General features: G+C 38.9%; 1 protein-coding gene across 10 annotated transcripts in view; it reads right to left on the bottom strand.

The window, feature by feature from the left end:
• KMT2C (lysine methyltransferase 2C) overlaps positions 1–13,441 on the bottom strand; it is a 189,661-nt gene that overhangs the window by 43,631 nt on the left and 132,589 nt on the right. For 7 of the 10 annotated variants that reach the window (XM_071428552.1, XM_071428559.1, XM_071428558.1 and 4 more), the window contains 6 exons: positions 12,650–12,715; positions 10,974–11,186; positions 8,086–8,214; positions 6,756–6,875; positions 4,209–4,339; positions 2,365–2,551 (listed from right to left, as the gene is read on the bottom strand). In XM_071428552.1, the coding sequence (XP_071284653.1) occupies positions 2,365–2,551; positions 4,209–4,339; positions 6,756–6,875; positions 8,086–8,214; positions 10,974–11,186; positions 12,650–12,715 (846 nt within the window). The remainder of the gene's footprint in view (positions 1–2,364; positions 2,552–4,208; positions 4,340–6,755; positions 6,876–8,085; positions 8,215–10,973; positions 11,187–12,649; positions 12,716–13,441) is intronic. The other 3 variants (XM_071428557.1, XM_071428560.1, XM_071428562.1) reach the window with 3 other exon arrangements.

Raw genomic sequence — 13,441 nt, forward strand, 5'->3', positions numbered from 1 at the left:
GGGAAGTGATTTAAGGGTTGGTGCCATGCAGAGTGCCACATGTATAAAAACATAGCAAAGGTGACCTTTCTAACTGAAAATAAAACCAGAAACCTCTTTATCAGACAAAAAGCAGGGCTGGGAGCCTAAAGCTCACTTCAGTCACAGTTTCTAGAAATTAACAGTAAACAAAGGACTCCCAAACCCCTCTTCTGTCCAGCTCTGCCAATCCCCATCACCGCTGCAATCCTGGCTAGTGAAAGGTCCAGCTACCCTTAACTGAGGTGTGAGAATGAATAAATCCCAGAACATGTCCCTGAAATGCACTGTCAGCTCAGGAGCAGCCTGAACATCACTGCCCTCCCCAGCAGTGCTGGGTACCTGCTGGAAAACAGAGCAGGGTCACTGCTTTAGATGCTTAAGAGCTCTCTGGAAGATGAACAAACATACTCAACCCTTCATCCTGGGATTATCCAAGTGGGGTTTCCAAGAGAAGAACATTTTCCTCGTGGAAAAGACCTGTGCAATTAAGGAAGGACTCTGACAGGAGTCAGCAATCCTTGTGGGAAGTGGCAGTGTAGGAAAACATCCCAGCTGGTGACAACACAGTCCTGCAGCCCCCCAGTGCAGGGAACAAACAGTTCATGTTGTCCCTGCTCCACAGCCAGGTCTGTATGGCAATGATGAAAACACCACAGTGCCCTGGGACACTGCTCTCATCTGTAGCTCCAGCCAGAAGGGAGCTCTGCAATTAGCCAGGGAACCTCTCACACAGGGGGATGCTGCTGTGGAAATCACTGTGTCCCAGAAAGTCACAGGCAGACAGTTCCCAACTGCACTGAACTGAGCAATACTGGAAGGTGACTTCACCCACTGGTGCCCCAACTACACCAAAGAGCTCCAGCTGGACACAATTCTTCTGGCTGGAAATCTGAACAGTTGCAAGAGAACTGAGAGAGACAGTTGAGTTGAGAACATTGCTGTGACCAGAAAGCCTTTGAGTGTCTCACATGTCAAATGGAAAGGACAGTAGGTTATCCACTATAGCCATTACTGGTGATTTATTTATTAATAGCCACATCTTTATTATTTACTTCTGAATAAAAAGAAGATGAAACTACAAAGTTTACAACTCTGCTTTTTTATGAAGAACTTTCAGACTTTGGAAAAATAGACCATTAAATTAACATCAGCTTCATGAATTTCTAAACCCCTGTACTACCCTAAGACATGAACATATTAGTGACTTCAAGCTTGCAGTTGGATAGGCCAGCAAAGACCTCTGAAGTTGAATTTCTCTGGCTTCAAAAGAAAGCCAGGGTGGAAATAAGTCATAGTGAGCTTATCTTCTTGTAGTGCTGGAACTGAGGAAATACACACCATGCAACATTTCATTTCCAGCACCCTCACCTTAAGGGAAGTTACTTTTTTGCATTCTCCATTACTCACAACTTCAACTGTAGAAGAATCAATGTTTAATTATAATACAGCCTTTTGCTTTTCATTTAGCAGATTTTCACTGAGTAACAATCACAAATAGGTGACCTTTCTTCAAATGATTCTCTGGACAGTGGGAACTGTGGTAGTGTGTGCAAACAGCTATGGATGGAAAAACTTTGGGGATCAGCTGAAACACAGGCCATAAATTAATTGATATCCAAAAGAAAAAATAGCAGTTTCTTAAAATAAAGACACCTCTAGCTAACAGCATATACTTACTACATGACAGAGAAAAAATAATTTCAAGTAGACAGTAAGGTTTTAATTGCTCTTTTGCGTGAGGCTGCTTTTCAGCAGCACTTTACAACCCTCTGGCTATTTGCAAAACTCTCAGCAGAACCTTCAGTAAGGTTCTGCAACAGCAGAAGCAAAAGATTGCCTAGGGGCTACAAACTGTACCTGGAAAGGGCACTCATGTTCAGAAAGGACATGGTGAAAGAAAAATTCCAAGGGACTGGCAACCTAAAATAATCTAAAACAGTAAAGATGGATGATATTCATCCAACTAGTATGCACTAAACTACTAAAAATATCTTTCAATGAGAGTATCTATGTTTTCTTCTATAATGAACTGTATGCTTTTTCCTACACAGAGTTCATTTTCATGGATTTTATAGCCATGGATATTATAGTCAAGATGTTGCAGATTTGCCTTAAGTGCCAATTGTTGTGTCATCCACTGCTCTTTCTGAAACAGCTGGAGCCCTTCTGAAGAATATCACTAAATATCAGTGTTAGTTAACCTCACAAGGACAGTTCATACACAGCATGCTGAAAAACACAGCAGATAAACTGTGGGAGGAAAGAAGAAAATAGAGTGGAAAAGGCCCAATCATCACAATAAAATCAAACTACTGAGTTATCACTAAGTTCAGGTTTGTATACCTTGGGCTCCCAGTTTTGCCTGAGCTGGAGTGGAGGTGGAGCTAAGAAGGGGGTCAGATGAAGGATCCAGGAAATTGGTGGCCAAGTTTGTTTTACATGAAAGTGGAAGTGACTCTTCAGGTAAATTATCCAGGCTCATCTTGTTCTGTCTACTGGTATCCAGTAAGTCTTTCCCAAAAAAAGCTTCCTGCAAAGAAGACAAAATGATTTAATGTAGGAAGAACACTGTATTGACTGAAAAATTTGAGTAAATGACAAAGTTAAAATTAAAAGCCAAGGATTACTAAGAATATAAAAGCACAGTCTCAGTCTCACAAACATTCCAGTATGGCCATATCTATTCCAGGTTGTGAGGAGTGCTACAGGGGCTACAACTTACCTGAGGAAGCTACATAACCAAAGTTTTAGGATTAAATTCATGCCTTAAAAGTATACAGAAAAACTTAGTCTTCTTACACATATATAGCACAGAGAGCATACCAATACAGTGTTATTGTCTGTCACAATTTGTTTATTATTTAAAATATTTCTCCTTGCACAAAAAGGAGAGCTGAAGAAGGGGCACATTACTGGGCAACTTGATGTAGAACCGTGGTTCCATTTTGAGAATCACCATACACTGCATTTCACAAAATCATCCTCATGTCTAACTGCAATAACAAAACACCTGAAGATGTTTAACTTACATTATAAAAGTGGCTTTTAAAATATTATGTAACAGCTATCACTCACCTAAGCCTGAATACTCAGGCTTTATTCATTGCCAACCTTTATTCATTATATAACAAGTTGGGACATGTTCCCATGTTGTCTTTAAAATCTTGATTTAGGATACAGTTCTAAAAATAAATCTAAATATAGATTTTTCAGTAGCGATTATTGTAATACCAACAAAGAATCTAAGAAATATTCTAGGTATTAAAGGAGTAAAACATGCATTAAAAATATTTGTCCTCATTAGTCCAAAGGAAATATTGTTTAAGTACTTTCTTTCCAAGTCACTTCCCCACTTATGAAATACTATCTTTTAAAGAGAAAATGTTCTGCCTCTCTGTTAATTTTTTGCTTTCAATCCGAATACAGCTCATGCCATGAAGTCTGGTGAACATCTACAAGACAATGAAAGTTAAAACTCTGGCAAGTTCCCTTCACTATGAAGAAGGGGGCTGAGAAGAAGAATAAGCCAAGTAAGTTATATATATATATATATATATATATATATATATATATATATATATATATATATATATACACACACACACATATATATACCAGCCAGTTTATAACCTGATTAATGGAAGGAAAGTTGCTCAATCACCATTAATATCCTGGTTATTATCCATAACTGCTGCCTCTTACCTGCCAGGGACACCATGAAATTAATGGAAGGGAAGAGCAGACACTATTGAGGTAGGGAGATGCAGGGCATATAAATCCATAAAACTGTAGGAAACAAGTTTCCCTTATCAAACCATGTTCTACAATCCTCAAGAAGCAAAATGAGAAGCTGAGGAAGTGGCCTGATCAGGCTAAGACATCCTACAGGGCTGAATGTGGAAACATCATGTGGCAGCCAAAGAATGATTTTTCCACCCCATCTCATCTCAGAACAAGGAGAGATCCAAATACATTGAGAAGGATTCTCCAGAATCCTGGAGATTTAACATAATATACACTTTCCTGCACAAGGTCATGAATGTTTTTTACAGAAAACCCATTTCATTTAAATCATCATTTTGGAATCAGAAAAGAAACAGTACTGGTTTAAATGAACTATGAAACAACACATGAAGAGTAGGCTTTTAAACAGATTTATAACACAAGGAGCAGACCACCAACTTTACCTGCAAGTAGGCAGGAAAGGTTTCTTCGAGTTTATTTTTCTTTTTCCTGTAACGCTTTTTGATTTTCTCAGTACTTTCAGAAGCTGGGGTAGACTCCTCAACTGGAGTGTCTGGCAGCTGCTCTGTCCAACCTACAAAGGAACATCAGGGCACAAGTAAATAAACCACTCAGTATTTTGCTCTAAATGTACAGTGGCAGCACATCTGGCCACCTCTGGCTGTGTGGGTTACTGCACATCCCTCCAGATGCATTCCAAAGCGGCTTTTATCCAGCTGTGAACTGCCCTGGCCACCCAGGCTCTGGCAGCAGGAAATGCCAGATGTGGCACCAGCCACAGCACTGCTGTACCTCCCAGGGACACACAGACCTTTCACTTCTGCAGGCAACCTAAGAATTTGCCAATTTGACAGAAATTATAGGTGCTGTTCAACCAGGTATTTAAAAAGACAATTCCACTGAAGAAGTACCTCCAGTGTCATCAATGCTGAGTTACACATTAACCACCTTCCATTTCATACACTATTTTTTCTCAAATTAGAAGCAAAAAACTAATTTTTTTAAAAATCTGAGAAAGAACTATCATATCAATAATGAACAGCCTAGAAAAAGAAATATATAAAGAAGTCCTTCAAGAAAAATTACACATTTATTCAGCTGTCATATTTCAAAGTGGCACTGCTTTTTCTAATAAACACAAAAGCACACAGTGCTCATCAATCATTCAGTATTTTATTACAACAGAGCAAGAAAAACACTGCAGGTAATGCAGAACTTTTCAAGTTCTGCTACTTCTGTCTTGCCAAAGCAAATTACATGAAGTTAAGGACTCTGGCAAGTTATTTAAGAAACTGAATTATCATGGAAATAAAATCAGCTCTGCTTTGTACTGCAGTGATCTCCTGTAGGATATCCAGAGGACCATGAGTGTGGAATGAGGTTCACCAGCACTGACCTCTGCACTGACTGAGAGAGAGAGACTTTACAGAGAAAAGGAGTGGATGCCACAAGGGTGCAAAAAATCCTGGTAAAGCTGAATGAGAACTGGCCACTGAGAAGGAGGCTCTTGGCAAGCTATCATTTGTATTTTTCTCAACTAGCAATTGTGCCTGAGCACAAAAAGAAACTCCAACTTTCAAATGCAGAATACTTGCTTAAGAATACTCCTTTTTAACAATATGCATTGTAGTGTTACCCAGAATGGGGAATTAGCTTTTTAGCCAATTTTTAAAAAAAAGTTTTACTTAAAGGAGCTGACCTATATGCAAATGAAAAGATCTAGCACAGATTTTCAGCACAACCTGAAATAAGGCAGTATGCTACACTGAAATACTATTTACAAAGCAGAAACACAGCTGTAACACTAATATTGAAGAGAAAGCAAACACTACATCAAGATTGGGAACTTAATCAGAATCTCTGGCTGCACTGATAAAAGCAATGTTTATTGGCTTTATGAAGTAGTTCTACAAATGCAAGCACAGCCAACACTTGAATGTTAGACTTTAATAACACTGCCTCAATCCTGTAGCAAAGATCCAGTCTCCACCACGTTGTACAAATCTACAGCAAGAGACTGATCTGGCTCTACAAAAGGTAAAAAACCAGTATCTAAACAGAAAGGAGAGAGTGACAGGAGAAATCTCAGGCCAGGGTCTTTAACTGGGGTGGTATCAGCCATCCTTCAGAAGCAGCTGCCTCCTTCTACTGACTTACCAGGAACAGGCACTGAACGAAACACATTCCACATCTCCCCTGAATGATTCCTCAACATCCCCTAGATTAGTGTGAGCAGCTTCAGATGGATGGAATAATTTAGTCTAATCACACACAGCAAGAAAGAGAAAAAGGCCCATGAATAAAATCTAATTTCTTGTTAGGTGCCCAATCTACTGAGAACTGCAGTGTCAGAGGCATGAAAATGGCTCTGCCATGGGAACAGGCACCCAACAAAGTCAAGGATTCTTCAGCCCTGGAAAAGGCAACACTGATGGGGAAATATGATATACAACTAGAAAATATTTCTAGAATGAATGATTTTAAAAAAATAATCTTTCATAACATTAAACACGAGGACAGCTTATGAAACTCTCAGATATCTGATATCTGGCTTAAAATAAAAAGGAATGATTTCTTCATACAACAATAACATATCACTAAACTCTCTAATAAAGGATTTCCTAGAGCATGAACAGATTTATAAAAATTGATTAGACACACTCATGGAATATGAAACACTGCTGAGTATTAAAACTGATGGTCCAGAAGACACCCCTGGACCAGGGCTACACCTGGAGAAAGAGGATTGCTCTAATTCTAACATAATAATAATAGTAATAATAATTCTATTTATCTCCTACAGCAGCCTGCAATTCATTATTTCAGTTTCTTTGTACATCATGGGCTCTGTTGAAATTATAGCTCTGCAGGAATGGGTATTTTCAGTGGAATTCATAAAGCCATCATGACAAACATACATGTTGATGAGCTGTACTGCTTTTACTGCATTAAGCATGAACAAACATTTAACACCAAATTCCTGCACTTACCTTCATCTCTGCCAGGCAACTGTTCAGAAACAGATCCAGAAGAATCTTTCCTGGACAGAGATCTTTTTGTCTTCCCCTGCCCCGTACGACTTCTCTGACGTACCATAAATCCACCAATACCTGAACAAGGAAGTATAAATTCAATGGATTGAATAAAAACTGTGTTTCATAGTACAAATGAGAGCCAAGATTACTCTGCAGGTCAAGCAGACTGCTGCATCTAGATGTCTAGGAATGAATCTGAGATACTTGATGAGTTTTCATTTCGAATTTTATGAGACATTTCTGAATTTTTATGTCTCACTGGGTACACATGTAATGAAAAATGATCAGAATTTCAGGACTGTAGAACATCCACAAGAAGTTCAAATCACCAAACCTGGCAACATTCAGGTGTTGGTTTTCCCCTCCTTGGGGCAAACTGAGGAGTTGCTGGAATTAGCTGTCAATCTACCAAATGAAACCTATTAAAGAACCTCAAAGGACCACAAAAAATCCTCTGCAAATAGCTCTAGAGAGCCCACCTCTCCAAATGATGCTACCAGAGAAGGACATACCCCAAATAAAAAGATAATTAATCAACATCATAGTGGCCTGGAACTCCTGAATCCTTCATTAGAGACTGACTGCAGAGTTCCTGATCTTTGCAGTTGGTGTGTATGTATCTAAATGTATCAGATACAGATCTGTTTCATTTTCCAGGGGAATTGTTGGCTGCAGAAAACTAATGGACAAGTAATGGATGTATTCTACGTGGATACAGCTCAACTGTTTGTGCACCCAAGACAGACAGTTAATTAATTCAGTCAAGATAATTAAAAGTCAACTGCACAAAGAAATTAAAATAAATGAATTCATCCAGTAACTGAATTCATTAAAATTCACCTGTCAGAAGTAATCTGCAAATACCTGGTAAACTACTCTTTTAAAATGTTTCAGAAAACACATAAAATAACTGCAAAAAGTTGTCCGAAATTCAGATATTTCCATAAATATACACATAGAATAAACTCTCCTTCAACAATTATAGAAATACAGCACAATTTCCTATCAAGTTAAGAATCAATAAGGCACAGATCTGAACTACTACAAGTAATTGAGAAGCACACTAAGAACAAGAGCACTGCTGACCAGCAACCTTTGGAAAAGTGTTTTGGCAAAGAAGATAAAAGAAAACTTTAAACAGAATAAGGGAAAAAATCTACAGTGAACAATAAGCAGTAGAATACTTCAGAATTGCATAGTGTTTTCTAATTTTTTTTTTTTTTTTGTAATTATACAGAAAAAAATGAGCAATGGACACACAATGATCTAAGTTAATTTATCCTACCAGGTCTGTATGGTTTTCGCTTCCTTTTTTTAATCCCATCAGCTCCTTCAGCCACTTTGGTATCATCATCCACAGCTTCCCGTTCTGGGCTGGAATCTGATTTTCCATCACAATCCATAAGGTCACCTTCTGCAGGAAAGAAGCAATGGTAACTTTAACTGGAAAAGCCAAAGGAAATTATTTTTTACAAATTTTCCACATCTGACTGTTTCATGAGAAATTGGCTGAGAATGACAGATTTTTCAAAAGGGTGACAGATAATCATAATCCCTGGACATTTTTGGAAAACCCATTCCTATCTATACACACATTTCCTATGAGATGATGTTTAGACAAAACCAGCAAATAAATGCTGTAATTAGTACACGTAAATCAGACAAAGTTTTTGGTACCTCCTTTGGAGAAGCTTGTTCTAAGTGTCTGACAATCTCTAACTAATACATCAAGGAATATGGATCCAATTTACCAATAGATACTTCCTTTTCTTCACTGTCCTCCTCAGTTTTCTTTGACAAGACTTTTTTTCTATTGAGAAGACACTCAAAAACTGCAGCCTGCACTTGGAAGGTAAAGTGTAATGACTTCTAGTGTAGCGGGCTCATGACTTGAAGCTGGGTGACTGACTGAAAGCAGACTGATCTATGAAGAGGAATTTGATTTATATAATACAAAATTCAGCCCAAAGGAATTACTCAGCCTTGAAGATGAAGACTATAACTCAAAGTTAGAGTTTATATTCTGTAGGAAAGCAGGGGAGAAACAGATGTAAAGTATGTTGACATTAAAAAGCCTTTGGTGTTGAAGAGAGAGGGAACGAATTCTTCTTGATATCCCCAAAAAGACCTTGCATCTTCATTTAATCATAAACCTTCTGAAATGTTAAACATGCTCTCACCCCTGAAAAGATACTGGAATTCTCATGTTCTGCTTTGGATACAGGTGTATAATTCTAGATGGAGTAAAACCCCATGCAATTTTAAGAGGGAGAAATACTGTTATAACAGAGCTGGACTCTTTCACCCTACTTTTGCTGTAGCAGAACTGCAACCCTCACTCTTCCAGAGCCTGGGTCATGGCCCAGACATTCCAGCTGATCAAGACCTCACTGAGTTCTACCAACAAGGCAAGTGGATGGCAAAGGCCACCAAGCTGAAGCTCCCAAAGCAAGCTCAACTTTCAAGTGGACTCTAAAATGTAGAAGACCCAATGAAATCTGAACCTGATGCAAGCCTACAGACAAGATGGTAACGAAATTCCATGAGCTCACTTTTCCCAGCTCAAGCCTCCTTTTTTCCACCTGGAACATCAGTAGTCAAAATAAGGGTCTTTTCCTTTTCCCTGGTGTTACTACACTGTGTTACTCCAATCAAAGCCATGGCACAGCTTTATTCATGCTGATGCTCATACAAAAATTCCAGATGTTTGGAGATAGACACTGATCCCTCGTCTCCAGAGTAGAGCCCTACACACCCAGAGGTTCACAGAAATCCAACCTATCTCCCATGTACTCACTGTGCTGTTACCATCACACACATCAATGAGCTTTATCTCTCAAAAAGGCAACAAAAGGTGAACAGAACTGAAATTGAAGTTGTGGATGCTCTGGCTCTCCCTTTCATACCCTGGTATCACACCTATATATCCTGTTATCTACTTGTAAAGACCTACCACTTATAGAAGCCAACAAGCAGATAAGGAAGTCAGAAAAAGTCACATAGAAAACAGGCACACATTTTTAAAAATAAAGATTATTAACCACTGAAAGAGAACAAGGGAAGTGACTAGCTGCCTCCAAATTCAAAAGCATTTTTTGCTGTCAAAAATCCAATTGATGGAGAATATGAAAATACGAGATGAAATTTCAGAGTCCATATAATGCTAGGATGATGTACCAAACCCTGTGAATACTGAAAGAAATGAAAGAAAAACAAACTGTTTAAAAGGTTATAAAGAAATAAAAGGAAGCTATTTTTAGTAAAGAATAGTTCTAGTCAACAACAGAAGGTAAGAAAGTGCTCATTAAACAACAGGAACAATACTTCTATCAATAAGCTAACACTGAAACTTCACTGATGGCTGAACTACCCAGCTTCTTATGACATTTAACCTGATTAACAAGGCAGTGCTGCAGTAACAGAATTGTGGGGAGGTGGGGGTGCCTGTGTGTCTCATTTCCTCTCCAGAGACACCTACATGACCAAGGCAATGACTTTCTCACCTGCCACTGGAAGGAGCCTTGTCCCAGGCCATGGATTAACACCTACTGTGCCATCATCCTCCTGAGCATGAACAGGCAGACCATGGCATGGACAATAGTGCTGCACCATGCAAGTGTTAGCCCAGATCACTGACTCTTGCCTTACTTCTTTCAGAAAAGAGAAATACTCTCAGCAAAGAACTACTCCACTTTTCCACTTGATTTTAGCCCAGATCACTGACTTTCCTTTCAGAAAAGAGAAATACTCTCAGCAAAGAACTACTCCACTTTCCCACTTGATTTTAGTACCAGTCTCTCAGTGATACAGATGTTGCTTTGCTGAGCCAACACTTTCAGTTTGCAGTGAATTTGAGTACACCTTTACTCTGTGAGTGTGCAATGTTTTCCATAGGTAACCAAAGATTAGACAAAAAAATCATCTCCTATTTCCAGTGCTGGCAGCCCTAGAAAGGTGAGTTTCCTACAGGATGGATGACCCATAAACAGAACAACAAGGAAAATTCCTGAAATGGACAACAATGAGCCGTGACTACTGTTCAAGAAACTTCCATAAAACATTCTGTACAGAACACAGGAGTATCAGTGTAATAAAAACTCCCAGGGATATTTGCAATACACACAGGTACTGCAACACTCCAAGCTACAAGACATGCCAAAAGTAGACTGCTACCTCTACTGTCATCCATCTCCCCATCTCTTGAGTGCTCTGACTGGGCATCTGGGGGTGTCTGAAGCACAGCCACACTGTTCTGATTTATAATCTTCAGTTTAAGCTTTGGTTTCGTCCGTTTTCTTCTCGGTACTGTAACAGTGAGGCTCTGTAACTGAGACATGCCGGATTCTGTCAAGCAGACTCCATCCTGGGTGTATGTCTTCGGTGGGTCTATAAAAGTTGAATGAATCATAACAGCAATATAAAACTCTTTTAATTTACAAGTCTTTGATTTTTTAGGAATAGCACTTACAAGAGTTAATAATCCACAAGTATGGAGCTGACCAATGAGTGAAGAAATTGGAATAAATAAACCAGAGATATCAGACACTGTCTTACATATTACAATTACAGCTTTATGATTTAGAGTCTGATGTCAAATCCAGCAATAATCCATTACATTGCTATGACACAACTTATATCAAGGACTCATTAGAAAGAACAATTTGATTATGGAAATTGGTGCCTTGCAGGGTATTTCTGTATTACTGGCACCCACAGAAAACTGTGCAAGTCATACTTTGGGTCCTTGATGATTGTCAGCCAAGGCCCCCATCCAGCCCTCAGCACTTTACCTTCATCTTATTAATAACCTTAAATCTCCAAGAACTCCTGGTAACTCAGAGAAGTTATCAGCCCTATTTCATAGGCAGACAAAAAACCCAAGTTGTATCAAGTGAGCTGCTCAAGATCAAAAAGGAAATTGTGGGTAGAACCCAAGTCTCCCAAGACCTGCAAGACTGCTTCCTCCTCAAGCTGTTAAATGACAACTGAGTCCACTGATAAACTCTAATATTCTTTAATTCACCATGCAGAAAGGCCCTGTCACCTGTGCTGAGGCCCTGCAAGTGGAAGCTTGGGAACTTTCAGGGAATTGGCAAATAATGAAGAGGCTGCAATGATGCTTCAGCTCTCTGGAGCCAATTAAATCATGATTTGGTAATACAACTTTTGAAAACAGACAAATATAATAACATTTGTTCCATTTAACCAAAAACATTTCCTCATGTAACATCTGACAATACAACTGGTTCTGAACAAATTCTTCCCACTTGACTGCCTTCTTACACTGAACCTGAAAGGTGTATGTTTCAAAAAATCTCACATTCTTTTTCAGATTGAATATTTGAGGGGAGAACCTTCTCTCAGGTGTCAAACAGAAAAAAAAAAAAAAACTCTGATGTGATGGAAGCTGTCCTAACATGATGGAAGCTGCTGGGTGCTATCATTGTAAAGACTGACTTGTGAGTAGGCTTGTCAGGATTATAAATTCCTAGCACAAACCAGACAAATACAGAAAAGCTGCATCCTCCTAACATCTCAAGCCTGTAAACATCTGTGTACATGCTTGACTCAGCCACACTGTGTTATCACCACTGCTGATATTAAGGCAAGCAGCTAAGACTGTAGGATCAAAGCATAATTTAAAGTAATTATTACAGTGCAGGTATGGCAGGCAAGAGAGAAGAAAGAAGAGAGAATGAGGAAAAAAAAATGGAAAGCATGCTGTGGTAACTGAAGGATAGTTAATGCTGTGTGTTACAAAACCACAGGAAAAGGAATTTTTGTCTCATGTAAAAATATACCCTTAAAATATTCTAAATGATCAGATATTAAGCATTTCCATTCTTTACCTAGTTCTTTTGATTTTGAAATAATCTGAGCTCCAACTGATGAATCACAACAGTCCAAAGAAGGCACTGAAAAATATAAGGAAAATAATTTCAACTTTTAAAAATGGTGACTTGATTTAAATTGAAACTATCAATTTTCCTTCAAGCAGTTCCATTCAACTCCCTAATTTATACTGTTGGCAATCATTTACTTGCACCTTTAAAATAAAGTGCTTTTCAGCATCACAGATGTGACTACAAAAGAAGCCTGACAGAAACTGAAGTTCTTCAATTTCCTACAGCCAAGAATGGCATTAGAATAGCACTGAAGCCAATGGGAAATTATCTCCTTCTACTGGACCAAGGGCAAATGAATACACTGGGTCTTTTGGGTTGGAAACCAACCTGTACACTAGTCATGATGTTCAGGTTTTGCTGCCCTAAACATTAAAAATGTGAGGGTTTTGTGAAGTGAGTATTGATCAGTATTTCCCCAAGGAGGGGCTCTCACTGTGTCTATGCTGTGCTCTTACACAGCACTTGGAGAAGGCTGAGGTATTGAGAACAGATAACACAGGATCTGTTGAAGCTAGATAGGGCAATTCTTATTCCAGGTAAGAGTACTGAAAATGGAAAGCAGAAACTCAAAAACAACACCTTGTGTGCCACAGGGCAGCAGTGGAACAGCAGGACTGAAAAAATAATAATCCAAATGTCCTGCAACACAAGGCTACTTCTGCAGTGGGCAGAAATGCTCTTCCCTTTTGCCTTGACTACATTACTGCAATCATGCTTCACTCACCTATGATGTGT

Source organism: Agelaius tricolor, unplaced genomic scaffold, assembly GCF_023055355.1.
Source record: "Agelaius tricolor isolate 1412-34295 unplaced genomic scaffold, bAgeTri1.0.p SCAF_6, whole genome shotgun sequence".
NCBI classification, from domain to species: Eukaryota; Metazoa; Chordata; class Aves; order Passeriformes; family Icteridae; genus Agelaius; species Agelaius tricolor.